The sequence below is a fragment of the Balaenoptera ricei genome, chromosome 4 (assembly GCF_028023285.1).
Source record: "Balaenoptera ricei isolate mBalRic1 chromosome 4, mBalRic1.hap2, whole genome shotgun sequence".
In the NCBI taxonomy this organism is placed as follows: Eukaryota; Metazoa; Chordata; class Mammalia; order Artiodactyla; family Balaenopteridae; genus Balaenoptera; species Balaenoptera ricei.
The window spans coordinates 29,780,977-29,796,410 of NC_082642.1; the positions used below are offsets into that span (position 1 = coordinate 29,780,977).

At 49.1% G+C, this 15,434-nt stretch overlaps 1 protein-coding gene across 2 annotated transcripts in view; it reads right to left on the reverse strand.

The window, feature by feature from the left end:
* RFTN1 (raftlin, lipid raft linker 1) overlaps positions 1 to 15,434 on the reverse strand; it is a 206,540-nt gene that overhangs the window by 9,513 nt on the left and 181,593 nt on the right. For both annotated transcript variants that reach the window (XM_059920383.1, XM_059920384.1), the window contains exons 8-9: positions 2,845 to 2,948; positions 392 to 473 (exon numbers count right to left, since the gene is read on the reverse strand). In XM_059920383.1, the coding sequence (XP_059776366.1) occupies positions 392 to 473; positions 2,845 to 2,948 (186 nt within the window). The remainder of the gene's footprint in view (positions 1 to 391; positions 474 to 2,844; positions 2,949 to 15,434) is intronic.

Here is a 15,434-nt window from a genome sequence, read left to right on the forward strand (position 1 = left end):
TGCCCTCTGTCTGTACCAGCCGTTGCCACTCAGACCTGCAGGGCGGGGCCTGGGGGGAAGGTGGTCCGGCAGGTTCTCTCTGCCAAGATCCCCAAACTTCTGATGTCCCAAGGGACCCACGGGCAGGGCAGGGCGTCAACCAGCTCGTAAGGAGATTAAGTGATACAGAGAAGCTGGGCGTGAGCTCAGCCGTCCCAGCCGGAGTCAGACTGCAGCTGCCTTCCCACTCCCCCTTCAGCCTCGTGAACGCCGGCGGCCTGAGCGTCTTCGCGGAAGGAAACAAGGCCCTCTGGTGCCCTCACCTGCCCGGATGTGACTCACGTTGCCGAGCGGCTCAGGTGTCCCCGGGCTCTGGTGAGCAAAACCCAGGAGGGCAGCCAAGGTCACTCACCTTTGATTCCTTCTTCTTGATTTTCTGAGGTAGACACGGTCTCTGAAGAAAGACAACCTGCTTGGTCGATACGTTCCCCTCCCTGTAACACAAGCAGAGCTGAGAATGAGTCCTTTATACCCGGAGGAGCCCCGCACCTCACACGGAGGCCGCCGTCCTGAACTTCATCCAGGCCGGCTGCCCGTGGGAAGGAAGGTGGCCGCCGGAGAGTGAGAGGTCGGAGGTCAAGAAGCCCCCCACCTTCCCACCCCCAGGCCACCCACCCTTGCTTGCTATCTCGGGGTCCCAACTAAAGCTTTGTGTGCACCCTTGAAAGGCAGCTTCCTGGCTGAAAACCCCTTTTCCCGTGATGTGAAATGACAGCTGCCATCTTGGCCAAATGATGACAAAGTGGCCTCAGTGACTATCAGAGGGTGGAGGCCTCTTCCAAGTCTGTCTTTGGGGATGAGGCCGAGGAGGGACCTGATTGGCCTGGGATGGGCGGCCAGTGAGGACCTGAGCGGTCACAGGAGCATGGGCAGAGGGCCTGGCTGTGCACGGGTTCCGGCCACCACCCGAGTCACCCGAGTCACCCTTGTGAGCAGCCGGAACTGGCATTAACGAACGGGCTGGGGGCACTATTCATTTTTATGGCACAGGGGGTGCGCCTTCCTCCCAGGAAGGCAGGACCTCAAGGAGCTGCCTTTAAAAAGATGCTAGAAATATTGTGACGGAGATCATTGTTTTCTGGCCACCCCGAACCCCGCGCCTTCGGATCACTTTCTTAAACCTCCATTTGGCAAATGTCTTCTCTGCTGAGGTGATGTGTCACTACATGGGGTGTTGGAGGAAAAGGAGGGAGGGGACTAGCATTTTCTGTTTTGTGCCCGGGCCGGGCTGGGCGATTGCACCCGGCCCTCCCAACAATGGGACCCCTACTTTCACCAACGGGACAGGACAGGACAGCTCAGCTTGGTCAAGGAGCAGGCCGGGGGTCACACAGCGGGGACTGTGCCCCGGCCCACGCACTCTCCACTGCACCGCAAGGGTCACTTAAGGCCAGGAAGGTGGAGGATCACGGAGGCTTATTTAGAAGGTGGGCCTGCTTGAGACAGAGAGACCGTCCCCGCCCTCCGGGCTGCGAGCGCAGAGCCAGCGGGGGCTTCACGTTCAGATACATTCTCAGGGCGGCTCTCGTCCTCTGGAACAGAAGGCAGGCAGCATTCTTAGTTGCACGGACTAGGAAACTGGCTCAAAGCAGCTGCGTGGACTTGACCAAGGTAGACAGCAATTGGCCGACTCGGGACTTGGGTTCAAGCTCTGGGTCACAAATCCGGGGTTCCTTCCCCTCCATGACACCACCCTGTGCCCACAGAAATCTTGGCCAAGAAGCAATACGGAAATCTCCCGGTGGCCCAGGGCCCAAGGGCGGCTGCAGACTGGCTCCTGCAGCTGCACAGACCCCGGGGGTGGGGCACGCGGTGAGGGCCCAGGAGAGGCAGTGATGGGCGCCCACGCTCCCGCCTCCGTCTGTGCTCTGGGGCTGCACCGCCTGCCGTCCCCCAGGTCACTAGCCTTGCCTCAGGCCATCCATCACCTGCGGGCGTGAGCACGCAGCAGGACTCAGGGAGCGCGGGGCTGAGGGCCATGGGAGGGGGCACCCCCAGAGGTCAGCAAAGAGGTGGCCCGTTGTAGACTGAGGGTCTAATCACGGGTTCTGCCACTTCCTGGCTGTGTGGCCTTGGGTATGTGATGGAGCCTCTCTGAGCCTGTTTCTTCATCTGTAAAATGGGAACCATATCTATGCTTACCACCCCACAGGTAGTTAGAAGGACCAGCTTGATAGCAAACCCAAATGACAGATGGAAGGGCTTTTAGGGTTGGTAAGACTAGGATAAGCCCACGGGCTCAAGGGATGGCAGGCAGAGCTGAGGGTGGACAAACGACCATGAACTTGAAATCGTAGGGAGGGCCACAGCCAGGGGTGAGACTCCAGGGCCTCACGTCCCCTTGGTGGGGCTACTGACCAGCGCCATGACCTTGGGCTAGCGCTTCAACCTCCCCGGCCACACTTTCCTCAGCTCTAAAATCGATTAAATACAACCAAAAACATCCCACCTCACCTCACAGGATTTTTTGAGGACTAGATGAGACTTTGCATGCAACGTGCCTGCCTAGCCCAGCACGGGGCACACAGCAGATGCTGAGTTTCTTTTGCATCTGAGAGCCCTGGGTCCCCTCAGCCCAGGTGACAGGCTAGGCAGCAATGGCTCACTGGCCGAGGCTCCCCACGTGGGAAGAGGGGTGCTCCGGGTGGGGGGGTAGTTAAGACTCTGAAATCCTGGCCCTGCCGTTTCCCAGGTGGAGAACTGATGTAACAGCACCAGACTCACAGGGATTCAATAAGTTACGCACGGAAGAGCTTATGGGGAACAGTGCAAGTGTTCAGTAACAGTAATGATGGTTATTGTTACCTTGTTGTCTTGACGACAGGAGTTGGCAGCACACAGGTGAGTTGCCAGCCGTAGGCGGCCAGCGAGTTCAGCAGGGGCACGTAGTCTGTCTGCACCTCGACACCCTGGGGGGAAAGGCCACAGTCAGGGCTGCAGCTGCCTCAAGCCAATGACGTCTGAGGGACGGAGAGGGGACCGTCCAATCCGCCAACCCAACAAAGCAGAAAGGGGCGGAAAGCCCTGTAGCCTGGGGCCCTACCCCAGCTCCGAAGATGCTTCGAGAGCTTGGAGCCCAACTGCCAACATGGGATTTCTTTCCAGCCCCGACTCAGTCTGTGCAGTCGGCAAAGAGATAGAGCCAAAGGGTTGATCCATTCATTTTGTTTTATTCTTGTCTGGACAAATAGCCTCCTGTGAGTTTCACTGAAGAAACACCATCACTTCTTCTCCAAGACGTAGCTAAGCCCATGACAACACCCGCTGCTCGGATGGTTTCAGAGCGTCTTGTGGGGAGTTAAATTACACTTGACAAACGATCGAGTCATCTGCATCCAGCCACAGCGGCAACACACACACACACACACACACACCCTGCACGTGCACACAAACAGGGAGCTCCACCTGTGTTACACATCCTGCCGTCAAGGAGTCGATGAAAGCTGTTTCATTTGAAATCAGGGAGGAGCGGCGGGAGGGGACTGACGCTTGCCTTTCCATTTAAAACCCCAGTCCTGCTCCCACAGGGAGACAATCCCACTGTGAGGCTGCCAGCCCGGGCCTCACACCCTGCTTTCTCGAGAGGCAGGCTAACTTCCGACTCCAGCCCCACCCCTCCCTGCGTAGACTCTGCGCCCACTCTCTGCTCGGTCAGCTCCTGGTCGTGGCTTCAAACACTGCTGACACGTGTGTAGAGTCCTTCCAGCGGAGGCCGCCGCAGGACTCATTCAGCAAGTACCTCGGAGCCGAGGTGGGTCGGAGGTGAACGAAGGCACAGTCCTGCTGCTGGAGTTCAGTCCAGCAGAGGCCACGGCACAAACACGCAGGTGACCGAAATACAAAACAGCCCGCTGGCAGGGCCACGAGGCTGTACTGTTAGCAGAAGGGGGCGGTGCGATCGTGCTCAGGGAGGGCTTCCTGGGGCTCAGGGGCTGGGTGGAGATGGGCAGGCGGAGCTGGGGAAGAGGCCTTCCGGGGGGGGCCCCAGCACAGACAAATGCCAGACCGCGAGGGGCCTGGAGCGCTGAGAAGAGGCTCACCCGGGGAGCGGCGCTGCTCAGAGGGGACCACCCACGGCGAGGGGCTGTCCTGCTGGAGGCCTTTTGGGGACAGAACCCGGGGCCAGAAGAGAGATGAGGGAACAACCAGCCCTGCCTCTCCCAATGGCTTTTAAAACTCCTATCACTGGGCAACCATACCAGCGTCCCGGGCAACCAACGTACCCTCGGGGAGCCTCAACTATATAAAGTAAGTCTTGGCCTGTGTCAGTGGTTCTCAAAGTGTGGTCCCCGAGCCGGCAGCATCACCTGGGAACTTGTTAGGGTCTTGGGACCCCCCCCCCACAACCTGCACAATCAGAAACTCTGGGGGTGGGACCCAGGGCTCTGTTTTTTTTCTTTTCTTAATTGAAGTGCTGTTGAGTTACAATATTATATTAGTTTCAGGTGTACCCCATAGTGATTCAATATTTTTATAGATTATACTCCATATAAAGTTATTATAAAATATATATTCCCTGTGCTGTACATTACATCCTTGTATCTTATCTATTTTATACATAGTAGTTTGTACCTCTTAATCCCCTTTACCTATCTTGCTCCTCCCCCCTTCTTTCTCCCCACTGGTAACCACTAGTTTGTTCTCTATATCTGTGAGTCTGTTTCTGATTTGTTATATTCATTCATTTTATTTTTTAGATTTCACATGTAAGTGGAAACATAAAGTATCTGTCTTTCTCTGTCTGACTTATTTCACTAATAAGCATAATACCCCCCAGGTCCATCCATGTTGCTGCAAATGGCATTATTTCGTTCTTTTTCATGGCTGCATAGTATTCCATTGTATATAGGTACCACATCTTCTTTATCCATTCCTCTATTGATGGACACTTGGGTTTCTTCTGTATCTTAGCAATTATAAATAATGCTGCTATGAACACTGGGGTGCATGTATCTTTTCTAATTAGTGTTTTCTTTTCTTCGGATACATACCCAGGAGTGGAACTGCCCGATAATATGGTAGCTCTATTTTTTTAAAGAGTGCTTCCAGTAGTTGAGATGCAGCTAAGTCTGAAAAGTACTGCCTAGATAATCAATTAGGTTTCTTCAGATGACAGAAAAGAGTCTACAATTTTGTGGCCAGAAACGATCAGCTGTTACTTTCGAATTTCCTCGAAAGGAAAGCTGTTACCTTTCCTTTCATCCTCCACGAGAGGAGAAGTCGGGGGACTTTGAAAGGCTCAGCTCTGTTACTAATACTGGTGCAGCAGAAAGCAATGGAGGGGGGAAGGGGAGAAGGTGGGGGACAAAAGAAGGGGGGTGGGGAAGGGGCAAGAGAAGGAGGAAAGGAAGGGGAGTTAATGAAGGAGGGGGAGCAGGAAGAGACGGAAAGAAGAGAGGAGAGACAGGTACAAATACAACCAACTGACGCGAGAGGGTTAGGAGGCAACCCCACTCTGGCCTCGTCCCTGAAGCCCCCATTCAGGCCAGAGGCGGCAGCGGATGACCCAGCCACCCCTGTCTCTGCTGGCCCCCTGGACACACGGGACCTCCCTTCCAGACCAGTTACGGCCAGTGTCCCTCGTGCTGGGCAGGGCCCTCACCACCTGCTGTGGCAGCTTTATCCTGAGAGCCCGTGCCCCCATCCCTGCATTCCTGATTTAAAGAGAAGAGAGAGAAAATGGTACATCCACACTCAAGCTCTGCAAGGTTAAGATTACTTGGGTCTATCAAAAATAACCTTCCCATTTTATCAAGCACTCTGACAAACCAGCCACAATCAGGCAGTCGCCATGGCAACCAGGACAAGCGTGGTGCTCACAAAGCCTTGAGTGGCAGGATGGAGTCCTATTATTTGTGCCTGTGCCCCGGCCGGGTTTTCTCCTCGGGCACCCAGCGCTGCAGGACAATGGGCACCCCCGAGGCAGCCTGACCCGCCTGCCCAGACAGGCCTCGCAGGGCTGCTTCTGCTTTGCTCTATTTTATTTCCCTCATTCACCATCTTAAAGAGAAAGATGGCAGGATTTCTCACCAACAGCTTTTCCCCTCAAGGTAGGGGATGTCAGCCAGAGGGTACAGAATCATAAAGACTAAAAGGAAAAAGCGAAACCACAGCAAAACATGACCCTGCTTGAGAGAGCTGAGAGTTCAATCACAAGTGTTCCCAGCCGGCTGTCACAGGACGGGTTGAAAAGTAAAATACAAATGGTAGGGGGTGAGGTATTTCATTCTGCCAGACTCTCCCACTCCAACTCTCTGGGCTGGTCTTGATTTAATTAACGGTTAATGTGGTTTTCCACAAGCACCTATCAAAGCCGGTTTGCGTATTATCAACAGAGTCAGAAGACGACATTTCTAAAATATGACATGAGCTCCGTGCAGTCAGTGGAAGAGGCTTTCAAGTCCATTAGCTAGGAAAGGTGGTCGGAAACGCATCGGATGGAAGGCTCTCTTTGATCTCCTTTCCTGTGACACTCCAGTGAGGAGAGAAAAGCACAAACAGCACTCCAAAGCCAGCCCTCTTATCGAACGAAAAGACATTTCTTTCTGGGAACAGGTGCAAAAATTTTAATTAACTCTCCACTCTCCTGTGTGGATACGTAATCTCCGATCACACCTGGAGTGTTAAAAAAAAATGAAGCATGTCCTGTGGTTCTTTGACTTGTATAAAAGGGATTCATTTGTATTTATGGCTCTTTTTCCTTTGTTCCCTGTAATTTCTCCGTGGTTGCAAATCCACTAAAGAAACAGGCATCCGACACAACTTTCCTTTACCCTCCAAAAACAGAACAACACGATGTAGAGTTTACTAAGAAATGCATGTGTCTTTTGATCCTTTCAAAGATCCTTTGTGCAGGGGAATATTAGGAAGTAACACATCGGTCCAGTGAGAAAGTTTGTATCCTGATGTCCGTGTGCTCTTCTCTTCTTCTCCTTGTTTCCATTCTGGAAGAATCTGGGAGAAAAGCAGCTTAAAAGGTGATACTTTGTTCCTTATTCATGACTGTGAATGAAGAGAGGAATTCAATTTCCATGTCTGAAAAGTATGCAGGACTTCTGGGCTGGTCTCCACACCTGAAACAATGATTGGAGAGAGCCACCAGCTGGGTCCTTCTCTTCCCTTCCCTTCCCTTCCCTTCCCTTCCCCGAGAGGGCATGTGAAGCAAGAGGCATGCAAGAGTCTTTTGTAAAATTGCTACCGAAGCACTAATGCCTAACACAAATTGGTAGGGCATGTTTATATACTGTTTCCTTACTTATCAATTTTAGGTATCTTTTGATTTCCTACCATGGGAAATGAAGGCTTAGAGCTCCCATTCCCATTTCTTACTTTCTCTTTCCTGATGCCCCAAATGGTTATAATTTTAATTAAATCAAAAGTCTGTGTTTGTGTTATTGCAAATATTGCTGGGTCAAGTAATGTACTGTGACCACACCTTCTTTTTTTTTTTTTTTTAATATAGTCCTTTATTTTTCCTGGAGTTAACTGTGGCCTCAATTTCTTTCATCTGTGTGGTTGTACGTGAACCCATCACTAATTCATTCCACATGTTCCAACACTTCTTCTTCCTGCCCATCAATAACTATCCCATGTACCTAAATATACTAGTTCTACTTTTTTCCACTCGGAGACATAACCTCTGGAACTTTCTGTACCCTTGCTTCAATCTGGTGTGGATGCTTCCCAGGACTGTGTTCTCCCTCCACTACTGTCTATGGCTGGTGTCTTCTCTTTTTTGATTTCCTCCTCATTTTGCTGGAGCACATCCTCTAGTGGCTCCCTAGGAAACAATGCCCTGGAAGTTATTTGCATCCCTGCACTCCTAAAAATGTCTTTGTCTTCACTTTTAACTAACAGTTTGGGTACAGAGGTCTAGGCTGAAATCTGCTTTTCCTTTAACACTTTAGAAGTATTGCTCCACTAGCTTCTAGATGTCAGTATTGCTATTGTGATATCTATTTGGATTACTAATACTTTGAGTGTAACCTGTTGTGCTGCTTTGGAAGATTTTAGGATATTTTTCCCCATGAAGTTCCAGAATTTCACAACATGTCTTCGTGTGTGTGTGTGTGTGTGTGTGTGTGTGTGTGTGTGTGTGTGTTAAAGGGCTGTACACTCAGTGGTTTTGCCCTCAAAGGATTCTTGGCCTTTGGCTCTGAAAAGTGTTTTGGTTTTTTTTTTTGTTTGTTTTGATCATTTTTCTCTCTTCCATTTCTGTCTTCTTTCTTTCTGGACTTCCTATTAGTCGAAACGTAGGACTGATATTTTAATTTTATTACCTTTCTCTCCCCCTGTTTTCTTACTTTTTAAAAATTTTACCTTCTGAAAGATGTCCTTTATTTTGTTTTCCAGTCTTTCTGTATGTTTTAAAATGTTCTGCTGCCCTATTTTCAGACCCCAAAGCTCTTTCTTCTCTTTTGATCATTTCTTTTTTATAGCATCTTGGTTTTGTTTCACAGATACATATGTTCTATCTCTATAAGTCGTTGCGTCTGATCCTTGAATTATCTCCGCAGTCACCAGGTTGCACAAGACAGAGGTGGGAGCCAGGGATCTTACCACACTGTGTAAGGACTTCACCCCAATGCCCCAGTTTCAGCTCTGCAGTTCACATCCCACCATCCTGCAGTGATTTAGGCTTTGAAGACCAGAGCTTTCCTCAGGATCCCTTCTACATCCAGGTGCGGCTTCCTCTACTTTGCTGAATTAATCCGCCTTCCTCCATGCACCTTCCATCTTCTAAAAATCTGTTGAAATCACACATCTTCCACTTTCTCTTCTTCCAGTCTTTTTGTTCTTGTGGGTATCTATCCATCCATCCATCCATCCATCTACCTACCTGTATATGTCTATCTATCTATCTATCTATCTACCTATCTATCTATCTATCTATCTATTATCTTCCTATCTATCCATCCATCCATCCACCTACCTACATACCTATCTGTCTCTATCTATCCATCTATCTACATATCTATTTATCTATCCATCCATCTACCTACCTATGTCTCTATCCATGTCTCTATCTATCTATCAACTATCTTCCTATCCATCCATCCATCCACCTACCTACTTACCTACCTACCTATGTCTCTATCCATCTATCTGTCTATCATCTAAAGTCATTTTTCATTATTTGTGGGAGTTCTGTTCTATAATGTCGCCACAAACACTGAATTAGCAGATACTGAACCACTGTTCCTGGGGAAATACAGGGTTAGCTTCCTGTTAGCCTCTGGTCAGATTTGTAACTCACGCCTGAACAAAGCTTACCTAACACACGTATTTGCCCCATAAGGCACATCTCAGCCCTCCTGTTCTTAGGAACACAGGACAGCACTGCACCACTATGCTTGGGGGCAACTTTATACAGTGAAATCACCAACAAAAAGCACAAGCATGTGAAAAATGTGGCACTAAGTGAACTGCGAACAGGGCACTTGTTTACAGCATGACAGCTGAAATGAGAAAGCTTAGCTGGGAACATGCATGTCAGCAACATAATTTTTTTTTTGCCACTAGGCATACATCTGCAAGTGACTGTGAAAGCATCAAGAGTACCAATCTGGGGATTACAAATAAATTTACAAATAAATCCATCATTCTTTTAGTATCAGTTCACTGGGATTTTTCAGAAGAGAGAAGAAATAGCTACCTATGTCCAACTCCCCACATTTAACACAATTTTATTAATTTTTAAAGGGCCTACTGGAAGCCATTTCTAAACATCTTAGAATCCAGAAAGCATAAAGAAAAAATAATAAATTTGGTGTCATAAAACTCCTACTGCGTGACAAATGACAAGCTATGCAAAGGCAAGAGACAAATGACAAGATGGGAAACTATTTGTACTCAAATTACAGTCAAAAAAATAGCTCCTAAAAATTGATAAGAAAAGAAATCCAGTAATCCAAATTTTAAGATGGGATGAGGCTAGGAAGAGAGTCACAGAAAAGGAAATTCTAATGGCCGTAAACCAGAGGAAAATATACCAAATCTCACAACAAGAGAAGTGCAAATCAAAACTACCTTGTGATATCATAGTTTCACCTCTCATATTGGAAAAACCCCAAAGTTTGAGAACTACTTAGCTGACAAGGCTGTGGGGAGGCAAGTATTCTCATACATGGCTGGCAGGAGGACAGATTCAACCTCAGGGAGAACAATTTGACAGTATCTCTCAAAATTACAAATACATTTACCCTCTGCCCAACAACCGCACTTCTGGGAATGGATCCTGTATATTAAAAAATGACAAATGTACAGAGTTATTCACTGGAGAACTGTTCACAGTAGCAAACCACTGGACACCACCTGTGTCAATCAATGTTGGGCTTGTTAAATAAATAATGCTGTATAACAACATAATGAGTAATGGCTGCTCATGTACTGAACCAAGGCATATGGGTCAAGGACCACAATGAGAGGGAATGATTCCTATGGTAGGAAGAATAATGCCCACTCACTCCCCCCAAATATGTCTACGTCCTAAATCCTGGGGCCTGGGAAGAGGTTGCCTTCTATGGTAGAAGGGATCTGGCGGATTGATGAAGTTCAGGATCATGTGATGGGGAGATTAACCAGGTGGGTTCAATGTGATCAAAAGGGTCCTTAGATGGGAGGCAGGAGGTGGGTCAGAGTCAGGTAAGGAGACGTGAGGATGGGAGCAGAGGGCAGGGTGCTTGGCCACCAGCAGGTTGGCCTCTAGAAGTTGAAAGCAAGGAACAGATTCTCCCAGAAAGAATGCAACTCTGCCAACCCCTTGATTATAATCCCTTACAACCCATTTTGGATTTTTGGCCTCCAGAACTGTTAAGAGAATAAATTTGTGCTGTTTTCAGTCACTAAGTTTGTAGTAATTTGTTACAGCAGCAATAGGGCACTCATACACAGTCTAAAGCCAGGGAAAGGTTAGATGAAAACGAAGACTTGGAGGCATTGGCCGATATGGGCGGAGAACAACTCAAGGAGGGGTGAGGCTGGCTGAGGCCTGGGTCTCCTGGGGAGGGGAGAGCAGAAGATGATAAAAAGCACTGAACTGGGAGGAACTGGCCGGAGGGCAGCCCAGGGTAGGAAACACGTTTAAGAAGAAAGAGCCACATCATCTAATGTCTTGAGAGGGCAAACAACATGGAGCCTGAAAAACCATCTCTGTATAGACCTTGAGGTCTCAGGAGACCACAGCCAGGATGGTTCAGGAGGGAAGTGGCTGGTATGTAAACATGTTCTCAGGAAATCTGGGGTCTGCCTTGACTTTGCCACGGCCAGCAGAGACCCTGGCCATGATGGCACACAGGGAAGATAAGAGTCATGCCCTCAGGTGATAGAAAGTAGAGATGCAAGGGCAGGGCAGGAGAGGGGAATGCCAAGCTGGAAAGAAGGAACATTTCATCTTCGTCTATCAACTGGAAAGTAGGGGCTGTAACACTGCGGCGGTCTTGCAGAAAACTCCGTGAGTCCTTCAGTATCGCCAAGGGCACGGCTATACCAGGTGTGCCACTATTCACTTATGAATCTCCACATCCAGTCAACCTGGTTCTGTGCCACGCATCTGGGAAGCGAAGATGTGTGAGCCTCTTCTCCTGCTGTAGGAGATCCCGGTCCAGGGGGTGCGGAGAGCAAACGTACAGTCCCGCCCCAGATGCAAGCCACCATGAGGTGTGCTGGAGGGAAGGAGAGAGGAAGGAAGGCTGTGCCACTCGTTCTCTCTGGGGAAAGGGCAAATCCATCTGAGGCCAGTGGCAGCTGCAGCGGCCCTGCCTTCCTGGCCCCCATCCCCCCAAGGCCTCCTGCAGGACCACTGCCTCTGCCAGCCGAGGGAGGGGCAAGGATGCTGGGGCCGGCTGGAGATGTTGTTTTCCTCTTTGTTTTACACACAATGCCCCAGAAAAACATTTTGCTGATATGTAATTAGGCCAACATAATAGAGCCTAAGAAAGCCGTCCGTCTCATTTTAGACAACTTCGGCTTTCATAACGTTCAAAGAGAATACGTTAAAAAAAAAAAAAGCTTAGCTCTCAGATGTAGAAAAGGGGGCAGAGGAAAATACATGCAGTGCGTGGAAAGCTTCCTTTCCAGGACTCTTTACCCACCCCTGCTGGTTAATCCACATCTTTGCCTGATTTTCTCTCCCATGCAAGAAAAGCAACAAACTCTGCAGCCCTTTGAGAGCCCAACAAAATAATAATAATGACTGTTATTATTATTTGAGATACACTGTTTGCAAAAAAATGGCCTCAATGATTACTTCCCTGCCTCTAGGCCTCTTTACGGCATTCTGCAGCTCCTCCCATAAAGAGGCAGAGTCCCCTTCTCCACCCCTTGAGTTCGGGCTGGGCTTGTGACTTGCTCTGACCAACAGATATGGTAGATGTGACATCATAGTTGTTCTAAGCCTAGGCCGCTAGTGACCTTGCTGCTTCTACCTGCTCTCAGGGAACCAAGGACAAGCCCAGGCTGGCCTGTTGGATGATGAGAGTCATGTGGCCCAAGCAACTAGCAGACATGAGAGACGCCATCTTGGACCAGCGAGACGCCAGTCGACCAGCCAGTGACACAGAAGCAGAGTGAGGTTAGAGGAGCTTAGCCCAGATCAGCAGAATCACCCAGCTGACCTGTGCACTCACTACAACCATAAAGGCTGGTTATTTCAATTCACTAAGCTTCGGGGTACCTTATTCCACAGCAGAAGCTGATAGATTATGATTATTCTAGGGAGAGACAAATAACCCAGCAAATCTCTAGGAGGAAAATCGGAGTGAAAGTCACCTTATCTGATTAGAGAGAAATAGAATGTAATAGCTACTACTGAATGGAGCTCGGGGTTGCTCATTTCTCACCACTCTCAGAGCTGGCACACCACGCCCTCATCTCCTACATGCCAGACACATTGTGACCTGGCATGACATCACAGCCATGAAGTCTCATTTATGACAAGCTACCGCGAGGCCCAGCACTGCCACCAGCGTACCCTGGGAGGGAGAGATAAAAACCCACGCAGGGGGAGAGCGTGCTAGCTCGAGATGCTGTCTGGGCTTCTCCCAGAGTACCACGCATGCCCGGCTGGCAGGAAAACCAAACCTGCAGTGCAAGATAACACTCTTCTAGATTCTAGGCCGGGCAGGTGATTTGGTCCTGGGATGTGCAGCTTCGGGAGAGGGGTTAGGGGTTATGGGGCGGAGGGACAGGAGATGCATGCACACATCAGAGCTGCCTGCTGACACGCGCCTGCTCGACACAGAACCACGCCAGGTGAGTGACAGCAAAGGGCTCCCAGATTACGCTGCAGGCAAAGATGCTGGACGTGTCAAGGTTAAGGGGGCACAGCTGGGGCAGACTCTGACCATTAGTAGGAGAAGATGCTGCTGCCGTTCTGAGCGCAAACAGTTAAGTGACTCAAAGCCGTTACATCCTGTGGGCTGCTCTGCGGAACCTCATACTGGGACAGCGCGAGCCTTGCATCCTCCAGAAGCTGACATTTCGCACACACACTGAATGCATCGGGCTGCGTGCATCCTCTCCGGCAGGCGGGCTTGGAAACTGCTTAGTCTGATAACAAACAAGAAACACTTTCTCCATCCAGGGACTTGCCAAGTCCCTTCCACTTGCTTTGAAGAGCGAGAGGAAATTAGGGAATAAGTGGGATCTGTCACTTTACCTTTAGACAACATGAGGTGAATGAGGGATCATAGTTTTAGCCTTTCTTTCTTATTTTTTCACCATATCTACAACCTAGAAAAAAGAGGATTTAAAAAGAGCTTTCCCACAGTATATAATTAAAAGGGATTTATTCTGGAGTGGGGAGGGGGTGGGGACGTGTGTCAGCAAAAACTCTTGAACTTAAAACTACATCAAAGTTATCACCTTCAACTACAGTGGATTCCTGACTGCTTACCAATAATCATAAAGCGTTAGCCCAGATGATGTCCCTGAACAAAGGCTGCTTCAAAATCCTAGCAGTGGTGGCAATGGAAGTTAAGGGTTATTCCACTGTCGCTGGGCAGGCCAGCAGCAGTCGGAGCCACAAAGCACGGTCACTCTGAAAAGACAGTAACGTTGTAGAACATTCAACGCAGCACATTTTCCCTCCCTGACTTTCTCCATCTGGTAAATTCAAGGGGCCACGTTCCCACTTCAGCATTCGGTCAGTATTCTCTCTGGTCAGTATTCTCTCGATGGTGACCCAATTGTTAGCCCCTTGTTGCCATGGTTACCAGGGTGCTAACTGGACCCTGTCTCCTCGTAGTCCCCTCTCCCTCAAGCCAAATTATGTTGCACGAGTCCCCAGCGTGTCCTCTGGGGACCCTGCTCCTGGTAAGGGGACTTCTACTAGGGCTTCCGAGGTGCTGGGAACCACTAGCGGGAATATCCAGCCTTCAGGACACGTCAGACCCCTGACTGTCAGCTCCCCTGTCACCAGAGTTCTTCCATTCTCTCTGGTTTCCTGCTCCACTACAGCCTGGAGATACACGCACCAGAGCCTGTCAGAGACGCACTGTTGGGTTTCCATCAGCATCTGGGTTGTGACCCACCAAAGGAGGAGCTGATGAACTAGAAAACCAAGGTCAAGAAAAGGAAAATGGCCTCAGAGAGATCAGCCAACTCTACGTGGGGTCCTGAAGAAAACCCCCCCATTACCCTCTGTCCCCTGTACTACCACTTCATCATATTGATCACTTCTTAACACCGATTAGCTTATCTATTTACTACTATCTCCTTCACTGGAATGCATTCTCCACAAAGCAAGGGGTTTGTCTTATTCTCAATGAATCCCAAGCAACTAGGGAAGTGTCTGGCACAAAATGAGTGAGTGAATGAATGAATGCACCTTCCCTAGCATTTCTGGGGTAGGTTCTGCCACCGCTGTCTTATATGCTCAAAATCTTATCAAAATTGCTGTAAATCACATCCAACACTAATGAGACGTGAGTTTACCATTAAAAATGGGAGTGAATCTGCCAGGATGTTGTGGTACCATCCTTCTGACCTTTCTGTATGTGGAAGGTGGAAGTATATTCATGTATGAAAATTAAATGCAGAACCACATTGGTCACCAACCACTAAGGCCACTGGATGCTTTAGCAAAGATTGGTAAAATTACTAAACTGGCCACACACAAATCCATCCCCTTTCTGTATCTGTGCCCCTGCACTGTAATGCAGATGGTTCTACCAGGAGATAATATCTATCTCACCACCTCTTGAATCTGAGCTTGGTTTTGTGACTTTCTTTGGCTATCAACAGGATATTCACAAATCAATAGGATATTAACAAATATGATGCAAACCGAAGCATGAAATAAGTAAGCTAGCACACTGGGGCTCTCAGGGACCCTGTGACTTCCCTCCTGTGAAGAAGTCTGGGTGAGCCTACTAGATGTTAAGATACACAGGGCC